Source organism: Electrona antarctica, assembly GCF_951216825.1.
Source record: "Electrona antarctica genome assembly, chromosome: 21".
Taxonomy (NCBI): Eukaryota; Metazoa; Chordata; class Actinopteri; order Myctophiformes; family Myctophidae; genus Electrona; species Electrona antarctica.
Window position 1 is genome coordinate 37550599 of NC_136802.1, and position 16264 is coordinate 37566862.

Sequence of the window (16264 nt, forward strand, 5' to 3'; positions counted from 1 at the left end):
TAATTTATACGATATATGCAGGGGTGCACACAACTTTTTTGGTCTAGTACTCAGAGGAGTACCTGGAGGAGTTACTTGGTGCTCCTAAAATGCGGCGACCCGTCTCGCCGGATGGATAAAAGAGGGATGCATGAATAACTTATAGAAAAACTATATTTATTGGATAGGTGGGGACTGGGGAGTCAATGGAGGGTATTGCAACTCTAGATTCATACCATTATAAAAAAAAGAGTTGGAAATTGCAGCTAGGTCCATGTGTGGTCCAGCCCTAAATGCATATTCTAATAAAAACAACTTAATACTTCCTAAGGATAATATGAGCATCAAAGCAATATTTAGGTACTTTAAAAAAAAAAATTTAAATAGCCGATCTACTAGCTCACAACGTGTTGCGGAGGCGACACGTTGTGAGCTTGCAGATCAGCTATTTGTTTAACATACACGTCGGTCGTACGGCGAAGCATACGTCAGGCTTCCCTTTTGTTTTTACCGAGGCAACGTACAGTCAGACTCAGACAGTTAGACACACATGGCTCCTCGGTGCAAAAATAAACAGTGTACACTACCCGACTTTACGATAATAAGGGACAGTATGTCGGGACACGGTGTTGTCATGTTGATAAGCTTCATGTTGTGCAGGCTGCAGCAGCAGTGCCAGTCCGCAATGCTTTGCACTCTTCCCACTGTCGGAACTAAAACCTGTACCCGTAAAAAGTCAGTGGCCGGTGCCTATAAGCCAGACCGAATCACGACAGTGTGATTTGAGTCTGGCTTATTAGCCAGGCTACGGTGCGTAGGCTGTGAGAGACGGCATCGCACACGAGCAACTTGCTCCAGCACCCGGAAAACAAACATAAGCACAGCGGCGAATGGGAAGAGTGCAAAGCATCCAAAGCATCCCCTTTTACAACTTTTACTTTTTAGTTTGCTCCACATCTGAAACGGAGAAGCCGAACCATTTGTTTCTCAGTAGTAAACTCCTGTCAACCGAACCGCCCTCCTCCCAGCAGCGAGCAGCATGGAAATGGATCCTCCCTCGTTTGAGTCAGGACGCGCTGTGATTGGCCACAATGGCCAGTGCACTTGTGCAAGACGTACTTTGATTGGCAGTCGGTGGGAAATGCTCTCGCTACAGATTTTACTAGTATTCTGGCCATAATAATCATTCTGGGCGGAGCCAGCTGTTGGTACGCAGATGCGCTTCCCGGCGCTTGATTGACAGCGCAGAATTAATTTTGACGACGCATGCGCACTGGCGTACCGCTTGTGTGCACCCCTGGATATATGATCCAAAAAGCGTTCATATTTTGCGGGAGAGACGGATGAGGAGCAGAAATGAAGCGCCAGTATATCGATCCGTTCAACACCACGGAAAGCGCCCTGGATTAGGAGAGACGAGTCATTCTTTCCGCCGCGCTAACGGCTAAATCAATGGTAAGCTAACAAGAGTCTAGAGTGTAGCATACGGTAGCCGAAAGGCGAACTGACAAATATAAAAAAAAGGAAAAAATTCAGAATATTCTTATCTCGCCCCGTATCATTGAGGATGCGCTAAGACGTGTGAGGACGTCGGATGTACGCGTCGATTGGGACCCCTAGGACGTGTGGCGAAGTCCTATGTACGGAATTGGTTAAGGTTGACCGGTGTCCCTCAGGGCTCTATACGTACTAGTGTATTTTACTATTTTCACTAGTATTCACTAGTAGTTATTGTGTGTCGACAAGCTCATACCGTGACTCGTTGCAAGCTATTTTCCTGCGGAAGCTTTCCCCACAATACGAATACTGGAGTATAAGTTTACGTTTATTTTTGAGTGGTGCAACCACTCCAAGGAACAGCAATGTCCGTCCTAACCTATGTGACTATGTTTAGAGTACCAGTAGGGGCAAAAGTGACGCTGTTGTGCCAGAAACACAGAGAGAGAGAGATAGATAGTGTTGCACTGTTGCCTGCTAATTACAGAGAGAGAGAGAGAGGAGTTGCACCACTCAGTTCACACGGGTGTGATTGTTTTTACTATATAAAAGTAAAACTCTGTATTTTCATTTGCAGATGGAAAGCTGTTACATGACGTGACACCACATGGTGAGTTATTTCTCCGTTATTACAGTCATTTTCCAATTTTGATTCTGGAACGTTATGTAAAGTCTGGCTTATCTTCCTATATAATGCCTAATTTGCACAATTATTATGCTGTGTTTGAATTTGAATCCTGAAAAAAAAGTTTGGGACATAATGCGGTTTGACAGAGACTGTTGTATGTCAACTGGCAAAGATACCTGATCTACAAGCTCACAGCCAACATTTGCCTATTTTTGCTGAATGTTCACCTGTTGTTATATTCCCAGAATAGGGACATTAGACGCTTTGTGAGCTTCGAGATCTATTATTGCTGCTGTATGTTCACTTATTCTTACCAAACGATTGCCTATAGTCTTACAGAATGTTTGCCCGGAATAGGGATGAGCTGTCCCTTGACAGTGATGTGCTCATTTGCATACATAGATAATTAGAATGATAATCCAATTATGTTATCACAACACTTCTGTTATAAGCACCTGCTATCCCTCTTCACATCTCTGGCACCATCTCATGTATACAACTCTCCTCTCCAATCCTAAAATGTAAATACATAAAATATTAGCCTCATGTACCACTCTCCTCTCTAACCCTAACCCAATCCTAAAATATCACACATTTTCAGCCATGGTTCCCTTTGGACGACACAAAGGAGACTTTGTGTCTCCATAGGGAACCACTGCTGGTCGTCAAGTTATTGGCTTAAAGAATCCATGAATTCAAGTCTCCATGGGGTGAGCAATCGATAGAAAAGTATTTTGGGGGATGAACTATGCCTTTAACCCATTTTGACCATAGGACGTGTGGAAACGTCATAGCTAATCCAATGCTATTCTATTACACTTTATTTTAGTGAGGAAATATTTATGCCATCGCATCTACAATCTTGGAGAGATTGTGTATGGGTCAGACTCACAGTGGAATGAAGGTTTTTTAATTTGGACGTCAAACAGACAGTATATAACCAGTGGATTATCTGGACATTATATTATACATATAATGTTTGTACGCTACTTGAGTAAAAGTATCAATTCGCCCAGGCGGTGGCGTAACCGTCTGGGCACCCGACTGGTAATCCAGTCGCAGTGTGCCGCGGGTTCGACTCCCGAGCCCGACACGGCCTTTACTGCATGTCTTCCCCCATCTCTCTCCCGTTTCCTGTCAGCCTACTGTCTGTCCCTTCAAAAAACCAATAAAAGGCGTAAGCCGCAAAAACATATCTTAAAAAAAAAAAAAAAAGTATCAATTCTGCAATATAGAAATACTCTAGTCCGTAATTCAAAATGTACTTGAGTAAAAGTACAAATGTATTGGCATCAAAATGTAGCCTACCTAAAGTGCCAAAAATAATAGTGCTCGTTATGCAGAATGTCTCAGCCAAAATTAGGAAAATATATACAAAATATACACTAAACCCAAACAAACCTAAACTGGCCTGGGCCGTGGCTCAGCGGTCCAGGCACCTTGGCTGGTAATCCAGTCTGGCAGTGTGCCGCGGGTTCGACTCCCGATCCCGACGGCCTTTACTGCATGTCTTCCCCCCCCCATCTCTCTACCCATTTCCTGTCCGCCATACTGTCTGTCCCTCCATAAAATATATAAAATAAAGGCAAAAGCCACAAAACCCCCCCAAAAAAAAACCCAAACCTAAACTAACAAAACCCAACTACAAACAGAAGAAACACAAATCAAAAACGTATCCCAAATAAAGAACTGTCCTTCTCAAGATTTGCAGACAGAGGCAGGTTACTCATGAGTCTCTTCAAAGGACAGGATGGTTGGGGGTGAGAGGATTCCCTGCTGCCCTGAAGCTGACAGTCCTCTGATCAAAGTCGTTTTGGGAGTGAGCTTTATAGTGGATTGGGTGTGGCCACCATCCAATCCACTGCAGGTGTCATCCATCAGAGCTCATCAGAGCCAGCCAATCTGTGGAGAGGGCCAATTCCCCACAGCTGCAGGCACTCTCCAGTAATCAGTCTCATGGCTGCCACAAGTCCTCCTCCACCTCTCATAACTCTCCACCAGTTGGAGGAGCAGGAATCCTGGACGAGCGCAGGCGGCTAATGTATTTCTTGTCTATGGACGACGGAGTCTCTTTCACAACCAAAGTGGTGAGGCCAAGCAGGAGCTCCTCGTTGTGGGCGCACAGGTCTTCAAAATCCACCTCCTTCCTTTTGGTTGCATTCCTCTCTGTCCACTCAACCATAACCGCACCTTTGGCTTCGTCCACGGACTTCGCCGCTGAAGAATGAACTCGGCCCTCGCTCCTGCTCATGTTCACAGTATGGCCGAGCAGACCGGAGCGGTGGTCACCTCACCACCGAAAATCCAGACTATGAATGAGCCTTGAGACATCCATTATGCAGCTGTGTTTCTTACATGGCTGGCTGCCATGTTTTCAATATGCTGTAGTTTTACAGCAGATGTTTTAATTTTAAAACAATATAAGTTATATTGTTTTAAAATTCATGCTAAAACTTAAAACGCATCTATGTTATAATAACATAGATGCATTTTAGAATTCTGGACCAGATACTGCATAGTTAATAGATGTCATAATGAAAATGTATTTCGTCTCAATGAAACCTTCTTCATTATTTATCCATTAACACATCTGTTTGTTGTTTCATGTAAAGGAGGGGTGTAAGAATGATGAATCTTCTAGTCTACTAAAACTTTCCATGCCCTCAATTAACCCGCTACTGTAGCTGTTAATGCCAATTTGCATATGGTTTGATCAAATTCCACTTCTTTGGAGATTGGGCCTCTTCGAAGTATTTTCTCTGCCAGTCCTGATTTCAGCGCAGCTCTCATTATCTGCCCAGAACAAGCTGGTGAGCTTTATTTCCCATACTTTTGGTTCCTGGAGTGGTTGGGACATACGTGGCTGCACTGGTGGGAATAGATATAGCATTATCGTTGCTAATGAGCTAGTGTAATGAATGGCTGTTGTCACAAAGTGGTGGAAAAGTAACGGAGTGCATATTGACTCCAATAAGTTCGGTGCTAATGTAATGGATGTGTGTTGTCACATTATCTCTGTGGAGTGCAATGGGGTGCAGTCTATAGCACAGCCTTTGCGCTAAAGTCCTTTTCAGTTCAAGGAAGCACAATTTGGAATTCTACCCACTAGCATAAGAGCGTGCCCATCATTTTAACCCATTTTGGGCAGGAACCCATGTGTTTTAAACATTGTTATAATTTAGCTATTGAAAAATAGCAGATCTACAAGCTCATAGCCACTCGGTGGCGCGCTACGAGCTTGTAGGTCTGCTATTTTTGAAAAATCGTGAAAATAGTTATTTCAGAAAACTGGAGGATTTAGAAGATTCTTTTCAAATTTTGAGGTCAGGCCTAAATGGTAAATGGTAAATGGTGCATTTATATAGCGCCTTTATCCAAGGCGCTTTACAGAGATTGTGCATTACATTCACCCATTCACACACACATTCATACACCGATGGCAGCGGAAACCATGCAAGGCACCAACTAGCACATCGGGAGCAATTAGGGGTTCAGGGCAGTATTATGCGTGTCTTAAGTACCAGGTCTTATTACTTAACTATACTTAACGATCAATGCCATTTGGCTATTCTGAGTGGCCAAACAGCATTGACCACGCCTCCAGGTCCTAAGTTAAGTCATGAGACCTGGTACTTAAGACACGCATAATACTGCCCTCAGTGTCTTGCTCAAGGACACTTCGACAGTAACTCAGCCCGGGTTCGAACTGGCAACCTTGCGGTTTCCATCCAGGCACTCTACCCCTGAGCCACCGCCGCCACCAGGCCTGAATGGGTTACGGTCCAACTAAAAGGATGGATCATGGACAATCAAAACGTGAACATTTTTAATAGGCTATTTTTGCCTATCTTTGAAAGACAAAAAGTGGCTGCATGCACACACTGATATAGCCCAAAGTCACGAGAATTAATTATAGGACTCAGAGAATAAATTAAGAAACCAACATTTCGGCAGACAACTCATGCCTTCTTCAGGGTATGTGGAAAAACATTCAAGGGTTGACATTTCAAATCACACATACTGTATTTACACTACAGTAGAGCCTGGGCTAGTCATACGTCCAATCACATTCACATTCAGTGGTATGTGGCTCTGTAGTCTCTCTCTCTTTCTCTCCCTCTCTGGTTCAGGTGTGGGAAGCAGCAGTGATGTAATCAATCTCTCTCTCTCTCTCTCTCTCTCTCTCTCTCTCTCTCTCTCTCTCTATCAATTTCACTTTATTGGCATGATAAAATATGTTTTACATAGTTTCAATTGGATGTTTGAGAAATGTCCTGATTTGCCAGGGGGCCCCACACTTCACTATCATAATGGTTCAATAATTGATTTGAAAATGTGCAGCCAAATTGTAATTGGAATATTAATTTGGACAGATTTTCTAATTGTATAGAAATCCCTTCTTGCCTTTTACCTCGGGTCATTCACAGCCATATTCAAATTCCCTGTGGAACTATTTTTTTTAAATCCCAGATATGCATGCGTGCGTGCGTGCGTGCGTGTTCGTTCTATCTTGGTGCAGCCTAGTACAAATGGGTATCTGCTTCCCTGACATCTGGACAGTTTCTGGAAAGGGTCTTTTTCATATTGACCGTCAGGGCCCAGGTCTGACAGAACTTAAGTGCTCTCTCTATCTCTCTCCGGTTCAGGTGTGGACAGCAGCAGTGACCTAGCTCTGTACTCGGGTGTGGCTGCAGGCCTGGTGACGGTGGTTGTGCTCATCGTGGGCGTCGCTCTGTACCGGAGGAACCAGAGCCAGTACGGCGTCGACGTCATCGACTCCTCTGCTCTCACTGGAGACTTCCAGTCCTTCACTTTCAAGTCCTCTAGCCAAGGTGAGCTTGAGACACAAACACGCACACGCACACAGGCGTGTAATGGCGCTGCGCCTTAACCCATTCTGGGCGGGAACCCCTTTTGGTGTTGGCATTATGTTATGCTTTAGCTATTGAAAAATAGCAGACCTACAAGCTCGTAGCGCGCCACCGAGTGGCGCGCTACGAGCTTGTAGGTCTGCTATTTTTGAATGTAGAAGACATTTTTAGAATCTGATCTCAGGTCAAAATGGGTTAATTTAGGGCGGGAACCCCTTTTTTTTGGGGGGGGGGTTACCTTTCAAGACAGGAACCCCTTTTGGGGTAGTTGTATATGTACAGTATAGCAACAAGTTTGAAATACATTTAGAAGTTTTTCAGAAAACTTTAGAAGGCATTTTTAGAATTGGCCTTCACGTCTAAATGGGTTAATGCCTTATATAATAATCTTATTAGGCATTTTCTCTTTTTTTCCCTCTTTTTTTTCAAATTTATAAATCATGCCTAATACCAGTGGTGGAAAGTAACTAAGTACTTATACTTAAGTACTGTACTTAAGTACAATTTTGAGGTATTTGTACTTTACTTGAGTATTTCCAATTTCCAGTACTTTTACTTCTACTCCACTACATCCCAGAGCCAAAATTTGTAGTTTTACTCCACTACAATTTAGTTACTAGTTACTTTGGCGATTTGATTAGAAAACATACCCTTTTCATACCCTGCTCACATTGCGACGCATTGTGAGCTTGTAGATCTGCTATTTTCAATAGATTTTCTACACATTTTGAACTTGTGAAATGGGACATTCTGCAATATGAGTACTTTTACTTTTAGTACTTTAAGTACATTTTGATGCCGATACTTTTGTACTTTTACTCAAGTACATTTTCAATTCTGTACTTTTACATGTAACGAAGTAGTTTTAACTTGCAGTATTGGTACTTTCACTTAAGTAAAACAATTGAGTACTTTTTCCACCACTGCCTAATACAATTAGGGATAAGGTGCCACGCAAGATAACTAAAACAACCCCATAACGATATTACTGTGTTTTTCAGGGAATCCTCTGCTGATCAACTCCTCCATGCAGCCTGACCTGACGGCATCCAGAACCTACACCAGCACCATGTGTTTCCAGGACTCCATGGAGAAGGACCTGATGGCCGAGCGCTCACTTCTTGATCCCTTGCCTGACCTTAAGGTCAAAGGTGAGAGGAAACAGATCCTTGCTTCCCTGCACTTGCTTGCCTCTTGCAGCCAAATGCCAATAATACCCCAACTTCCACCAGCTCAGTGGCCTTGTTAGAGTGTCCGCCCTGAGACTGGGAGGTCGGGGTTCAATCCCTGGCCGGGTCATACCAAAGATTCAAAATGGGACCCAGTGCCTCCCTGCTTGACACTCAGCATCAAGGGTTGGATTGGGGGTAAGTCCCTGCGACATACTAGCGTCATGTCCAGGGGGTGTACTTGTACATCAAGCTGCCTCACGCTACAGAAACATAGCCTGGCTAATAAGCCAGACTCAAATCACACTGTCGTGTGTTATTTGAGTCTGGAGATGCTGTGTATGGATCTTGTTTCCCGGGGGGCGGGTTCAAACATTTTCTCTTTGACGCAATTGGTTAGAGCTACTGTCAGTCAAAGGTCTCAAGCATTGAACGTCACTGTACCAAAGCCCGCCCATATTGCATACCGTGTCCCGATTGGCCACACCAGTTCTCTGGTGTAGGTAATGGGCGTACAATTGAGCCTCTCCAGACCGTAATCCGCCGGCAGGCAATTATTTTTTGCCAACGGCTGATTCGATCTGGCTTATTAGCCAGGCTAACAGAAACAGGAGATAGGCTCCTGCCCTATGGGCCTCATGGCTCGGCAAGGCTACTTACAACTTCCACACTCGCTCACTCCACTCACGTCCTCCACTCGCACATTAGTCCCGCCTCCGAGCATGCAGGTACAGCCACGTTCCAATTCTCACTCACCTGCATGTCATGTTGTATATTAGATGCTACATTTTCCATATAGGCTATGAGCTGTTTGACGTGCATTCTCCCACACCATGAACAACAAACAGCACGACTGTATAAATAAAGATCAACTCATTATTTAAAGGAGAATTCCATACTAGAACGCTTTCTTACCTTTTATTTGTAGTTGTTACGTCCCCACCAAAGAGGTCCAGGTGTTATTTTGTGCAAACGTGCATTATTGGCTATTTCCCCTACCATAGGCCCTCAATGGGGGTTGGGTTTTTGTGCTAATTCGCTTATTTCCATCGAAATAAGTAGTAAAGTGTGCCGCTTGGGATACTATTTACATTATGAAGAGAGGATATACAAAAAAAAAGCGATGGAAATAAGCGAATTAGCACAACGCCCCATTCAATTCAATGCAATTAATTGAGGGCTTATGGTAGGGGAAATAGCCAATAATGTGCTTTTGCACAAAATAACACCTGGACCTCTTTGGTGGGGACGTAACGACTACAAAGAAAGGTAAAGCCTTCTAGTATTATTATTATTATTATTCTAGTATGGAATTGTGTTGCTTCAGTAGCTTTGATCACTGTTATTCAGAATGATGTTCAGTATATAAAACAACTTCAGTATCTCTGCAGTTGGGCCACTTTCACTCTTAAACCGTTCAACACACGCATGTGGCATGCAGGCACGTCTACATTTTAGGAAATGAGAACACGTAGGCAGTCAACACATCTGGGAAGCAGAAGAGAACAGACTGTTTGTTGCTGTTTGTACACTCCGAGTGGTTTGTGTGTAAAGCAACATAGCCAGCTGCAAGGACGGAGTGATTAACATCATGCTATTCAGCTCGGAACATCTTCCTGGAAGACATGTACTCATGTTTCCTGGCTCACAGCTCCTCAGAGAGAGGGCTCTTAATCCTTCCTCCTAGCACTTTGGAGCAGGAATAAAGGACCTGGCATGACCGTCCGTGAATCCACTTGGTTCAAGTGAGGATAGCGAACGGAGGCAATATTAGGCAGAAAAGTAGAGTAGAGTAGAGTAGAATAGAATAGAGTAGACCTGGTTGTCACACGGGTAGTGTCGCAGTGCTTATTACAGTCAAACTAGATGGCGCTGTTTCACCATGTTGATATGGTCATTTCTACCTTGAATATTTTGGGAAGACACCAAACACATTGTGAGAAGGGAAGGGATTTTGTCTTTTTTTTAGGTGAATTTTCATTTTGGTGTTGGTTTTGTAATAAACGTTTGTAGGAATCGGATATTAGACATTTAAAAAGGAATCACTTGTTGGAAAGAGGAGAGGACATCAATGGCTTCATTTAGAATTTTGATGCCATGTGTCTTAAGCTTTCTAAAGCCATGTAGCAGGCAGCTACCATTAAAAGTTTGTCATGTGGTCAGGTGTGAATGGTTGTCTCAACCAGCCCCATGCAGACTTCAATTCAACTAGTTAATGTAGGCCCATAGAATAGAAATCATTTCAATGCTCATCAGTAAATCATAAAGCTCCGCTAGCTTGTTTGCTAATGTTGTTTAAACCAGTCTCATTTTCATGTCAAGAACCCCCAATTCGTATGTACTCGTCTGCGGCCTGATTTTATTTTTTGCCAGGGAACCGTGTACCAGATTTGTGTTGTTAAAACATTCCACATTTTTCTAATGTTTTCCAAGATTCTTTTGAAAACAGCAGATCTACAAGCTCGCAACGCGTCGCACTGCCTATAGATGCTTCTTTTGGGCTTGTTTTCACTTTTCATAGACCTGGATGCTTATCTCTCTCACAAAATGTGGCTGCACTCAACTGGACCAACATGGTTTGAACAACACTGGCTTCAGTGGAGCCCTGCACTCCCTACCCTTACTTTAATTGGAAGCAGAACAAAACTATAAATACACTTCTATTTTCACCAATCTTCCCCCATGGTTGGGAAGAGTGTCTTGCCAAACATCAGTAAGGCACTGCCCAATGTTCTTTTGCTCTGCAATAACATCATTTTGGTCTGGGCTTACCGAAAGCTGAAACAAGGAGTATGCTGCAGCCTCTAGAGTCCCTCCTAGCAAGGCTAAAAAGCTGATGTCAAACTAACATGATGTTTGAGAAAAAAAAAAAAAGGAGTAACCAGGTGCTCACAGGAGGTAAATAGATGACTATAGTAAAACATGTAAAAGGTGATCACACGGATCAAACAGAACCAAGACAGAAAAAAACAACGGCACTCAAGAGTAAAAAGAGGAAAAGCCTTTATTTTATTAAAACATGTTTCGCTCATGAAAGGTCTTCATCAGGGCGAAATGACGATTGTCAGTATATTTAAAATGGTATTATTCTGGAGGGAAGGAATTGTGAGATTAACTAATTTACTGCCTGAATTGATTCTCGCTGCATTTAGCTTCTATGAAGTTTTATTTTGAAGACCACAAAGTTCACGACCCTTGAACCAGAACTAAAATCGGCTAGGCTAATTTCAGCAGCGATCTTTTTATAAGTCACCCAAAACGTTAATATTGTAAACGCGAGGCAGTGACGCTTTAGTTATTATTATTACCGGTATTATTATTATTTTTAAGCGTTAAAGTCGTTCTTGGCAGTGGGGTCCAAAGTCGGGGAAAGTCGTTCTTGGCAGTAAATGAGTTTTAAGTTCACTGGTATTTATAATTTCATGATGTGAATGTTTGCGTGTTTTATTTACCATCAGGTCAGGGTTCCTTCATGGTGTCTCTGGGGGTGGCAGAGAGAGCAGAGTACCACGTCATGTCACACCCTTCACAAACCTTGCCCCGACGCCTGGCACCAGACTACAGCAGGATGGGCGTAGATGTGTCCCTGGCACGGGACTATAACACAATGGTGGTAGATGCCACCCTGGCACCAGACTATGACACAATGGTGGTAGATGCCACCCTGTCACCAGACTACAGAACAATGGGAGTAGATGCCACCCTCGCACCAGACTACAGAACAGTGGGATTAGATGCCACCCTCACACCAGACTACAGAACAATGGGGGTAGATGCCACCCTCGCACCAGACTACAGAACAATGGGAGTAGATGCCACCCTCGCACCAGACTACAGAACAATGGGGGTAGATGCCACCCTCGCACCAGACTACAGAACAATGGGGGTAGATGCCACCCTGGGCAGAAGAGAGAAGAGTCTATTCACCGCCCAGGTCTCCTCGGGCCACTTCACACCTCACCACAAAACGACAGAGGATGGCAGGATGGTGATACCCAACACAGGTAAGTCTAATGCTGAATTTATCCGTGTCATACGCCTGAGACATATCCCCGACTAGAAGCCTTCGGGTAAATCCGAGACCCGAAAATACCCGGGATCCGGCTCGGTCACGTTTCCAATTCCATCCACAACAAGTGACTCCAGGACCGGGTCGGAACTGCTATACCGTATGTCTCGGGCAGACCTACAAGCTCGTAGCGCGCCACTCAATCTGCTATTTTTCAATAGCTAAATTATAACATAATGTTTAAAACACCAAAAGGGGTTCCCGCCCAAAATGGGTTAACATTTTTAAACCACATTAAATTCACTTTGCCACTCGATCTGCCATTCACTATACCTGTCCCGAGTGGACCTGGCGACTGGCTTTCACAGCTGTCAATCACCCCCACTCCTACCCCCCCCCCCCCCCCCCCCTTTTTTTTCCTCCTCTGGCAGCTGCCTGCGTGCCTTGCTTCACGTGACTTTAATAATGAAGTAGCAGCGCTACTGTGTAGACAACAAGAGCTTCGGGTCCTCAGGTTTTGTATGGGTACTGTCCACAATCTCTCGGTACTGCTCGGGATCAGAACTCATATTTCTAATATGGCTTTCTAAGCCGGGTCCGTTCATCTCCAGTTCCGACATCTCTGTACTTTTCGGGTTCGGAACTCTTGGAATTCTAATAACAGCTGGGTCCATTCGGTTCCGTGTACATGTTTTACGTCTATTTGGGTACGGGTCGGTCAAATTGGACCTGTGAAGACCTCTACCCCCTACTTTGCTTTGTAGACTCCATCATACGACAAAGTATAAAATCAGGTTTAAGACTGATATTATTAGAACCACCATGAGGCAAACAAAAATCCTTAACTGTCATTAACATCTTATATCAATGCTCTTGATTGATTAAACTATAATACACAAATGGTAGTAGGTGTTTGTTGGATAAGAAAGTTGTTAGCAAGACCATGCAGCTTTTCTTTGCAGTTTCTACTCAAATATAAACGAAAAATAAATAAATATCAAACACAATCTCACTTTTGAATGCACTTTTAGTACATTCAGAACAAGCTGATAATAACGGACATGGCTGAGGCCGTGCATTATCACATTGCATATTAGCACTTTATCCCATTTTGGGCGGGAACCCCTTTTGGTGTTTTAAACATTGTTATAATTTAGCTATTGAAAAATAGCAGATCTACAAGCTCGTGGCGCGCTACGAGCTTGTAGATCTGCTATTTTTGAAAAATCGTGAAAAACTGGAGGATTTAGACGATTTTTTTAAAATTTTGAGGTCAGGCCTAAATGGGTTATTATTATCACTTATTTTTTTTAATTTTTTTTTTAGACAACCGAACAAACGCCACAAACTTCCGAGGAAGAGGAGGAGGAAGACGAGGGGGGGCAGGAGGAAGCGGACGCTTCACTCAACACCATTCGGACGACCGAGAGCGGTACCGGCTACGGGAACGCAGCACCGGACCCACACAGTGAACCGGACGGTGATACATATATCAGGTACAGTACCTTCTGATGCCTGCATGTCTGCTCTATTTAACCCATTTTGACCTGAGATCAGATTTGAAAATGACAGTTTTCTGAAAAAGCTATGTTTCTATGTCAGTCGTTCTTCGATTTTTCAAAAATAGCAGACCTACAAGCTCGTAGCGCGCCACTCGGTGGCGCGCTATGAACTTGTAGATCTGCTATTTTTCAATAGCTAAAGCATAACATAATGCTAACACCAAAAGGGGTTCCCGCACAAAATGGGCTAAAGGACTTTCTTTTGTACCAACATAATATACCACAAATGAACTACAATCAGCAAAAGTTGATTTGTTCTAGTTCTAGGAATCTACATTTAAAAGCATGGTACAATCCTCACAACACTATTTCCAGAACTTCACTGAGCAGGCTAAAGCCTACAGCCCTTTCAATCCCAAAGCAATGTTCTTTCCAATCAGCAATAATGCCCGTTTGAACGCAATTACGAAAAGAGAGAGAGAGGGGAAAAAAAAGGTAATGCATAATGTGGTAAAACGTTTTCAGGATGGGACCAGAAGGCAACGGAAATTCAACCTTACGAAGGAGGAGAACCAGGCTATTCCAGGACAACAACAACTTGGTGGTTAAGATGGCTGATAAGGGAGGAGCCACAGTGGTTTGGGGTAAGGGTCAATGTACAATACAGTCCACTGATGTCAAACCCCCTGGAAAACATGCACTCTGACTAAAAGCACTCACAACCAACAATGATTACTAACTGAATACACAGCTTTAATCAAAAAATCACACCCATGTGAAGTAAGTGGTGCAACTCCGTGTGGGGGTCCCCCCAGACCCGATTCCGGCGAGCCACCCCGCGTCCGAAACGGTTGAGAAATGACAGTTACAACCATGCTGTTTTCGTGCTCAGACGCACCCACACACCCACCCACCCACACACATAGTCACTTAAGGAAGTGGTTGCACCACTTAAAAATATCACTTACCCCATAAAGACCTGAGGTTAAAGGACAACTTTGGTTTTTTTAACCAAGGTTAATGTTTTAGGTTGTTATTAGAGAAAGTAAAAGATGAGTGTTATTTATTTATTTTTCATTTGCTGCTTTCTTTCGTTTAAAGGAGCATTCAGTGATTTGAGTGATTTGGAAAACCACCCAGTCCGCCCCGGTAACAAAATGTGCACATGCACGCTCTACAGTGGGGGGAAGTGCAACAGGCCAACAGCATGTGCACCAAGGCCCGCCCCACTCGATCATGATTGGAGGAAGGCCTCTCTCATCCTGATTGGATGAAGGCTTTGCCACCCGCCACCAAAACTGAAACTAGGGTTTTTTGACCCCAGGGGCTCACTGGGGACATGGAGGAACTCCTTATATGGTCAGCACACTCTATAGTAGGGAGGATTATCCAGAAAAAATGTGATAAAAAGTGATATTTAGATTAAGTCAAATCACTGAATATACCTTTAAGGATTTTAGCTATTTTTGACAGGGGGCGGGGGCATTCGAACATGGGGCTAATACGTTGTTTTTTTTGTATTATGGTGATTTCTTTATTAATATTTATTATGGTCCTACTAGACTCTAGGAAATTATATCTGGCCACAAAAGATCACAGGATGTACTGGGGCGATGCCATACTGTGTCGTAGGCTCAATATGTCAGTTTGTCACCTACCCCTTCAGATTCAATATATCCCGTGATCTTTTGTGGCCAGATGTAATTTCTTGTGGTCTAGTAGGACTATAGTAAGTAATACAAAAATAAATCGCTATACAATTTTGTAAAAAAAATACATATTTAGCCCCCGCCCCCCTGTCAAAAATAGATAAATCGTTAAAACTAAAGAAAGCAACTAAATAACAACCTAAAACTTGGTTGAAAAAAACTAAAGTTGTCCTTTAATTATACAAATGCCTAAATCAGTAGTTCTTACACTTTCAAGATTTGTCAATGCTCGAAAATAGATGTACAAGTGCGGCACATGGATGCATATACAGTAATTTTAATATGGCTGATAGTATATTAAACAATTTACCAAGACAACGTGCACGGCAATAATTTATTCAAAGTTTTCAAAGTGGGGAATGTATTTTGCAAATATTTTATGCAACTCAATGGAAACTGAAGTGGAACTAGTAATGCTTTGAGGGCCCAGGATGTACAAACCATGACGCCCATATATCTTTCTGCCGTGTCAACTGAGCCACAGATGCTCTGTCCATTTCTCCCATGCATGCATGCCTCTGATCTTGCACTGTAAAATCCTGATTGTTCATTTATGAATGAGCTTAAACAAACTACTTGTAGCTATAGCTACACTATAGCTACTGGGACGTAAGTCGGGACTTGATCACCCCGGCTGGGTCACCTGAGTGAGGGGTATGATGTTCGAGAGACCCGTAACCCTGATGACCTTTGGATACATCACTGAGGATACGTCCCAGGTGCATCCATGCCATGTTTTTTGTTATAGTTTCCGAATGTAGACGGCACCCGGGTGAGCAGTATGGGTTAGCGCCCCAGCCTGTGTCCTCCGTGAGGAGGAAGCCCAAAAACCCTTGGTGAGGCCTTTAGGAGGGCCATTATAATCCACCACTCCTGAATGAAGTGCCTGGTGCTGGGAGT

The 16264-nt window shown here is 43.4% G+C and overlaps 1 protein-coding gene across 2 annotated transcripts in view; it reads left to right on the plus strand.

The window, feature by feature from the left end:
• The window catches only part of LOC306914202 (netrin receptor UNC5D-like), a 199710-nt gene that overhangs the window by 181819 nt on the left and 1627 nt on the right, over positions 1-16264 (plus strand). Inside the window, exons 8-13 of one of the 2 annotated variants that reach the window (XR_013788669.1) lie at positions 2054-2086; positions 6751-6936; positions 7977-8126; positions 11603-12148; positions 13480-13649; positions 14181-14299. Coding sequence is in view for 1 of the 2 variants with exons in the window: in XM_079491181.1 (XP_079347307.1) it covers positions 2054-2086; positions 6751-6936; positions 7977-8126; positions 11603-12148; positions 13480-13625 (1061 nt within the window). In the remaining variant the exon portion in view is untranslated. The remainder of the gene's footprint in view (positions 1-2053; positions 2087-6750; positions 6937-7976; positions 8127-11602; positions 12149-13479; positions 13650-14180; positions 14300-16264) is intronic. The other variant, XM_079491181.1, reaches the window with a different exon arrangement.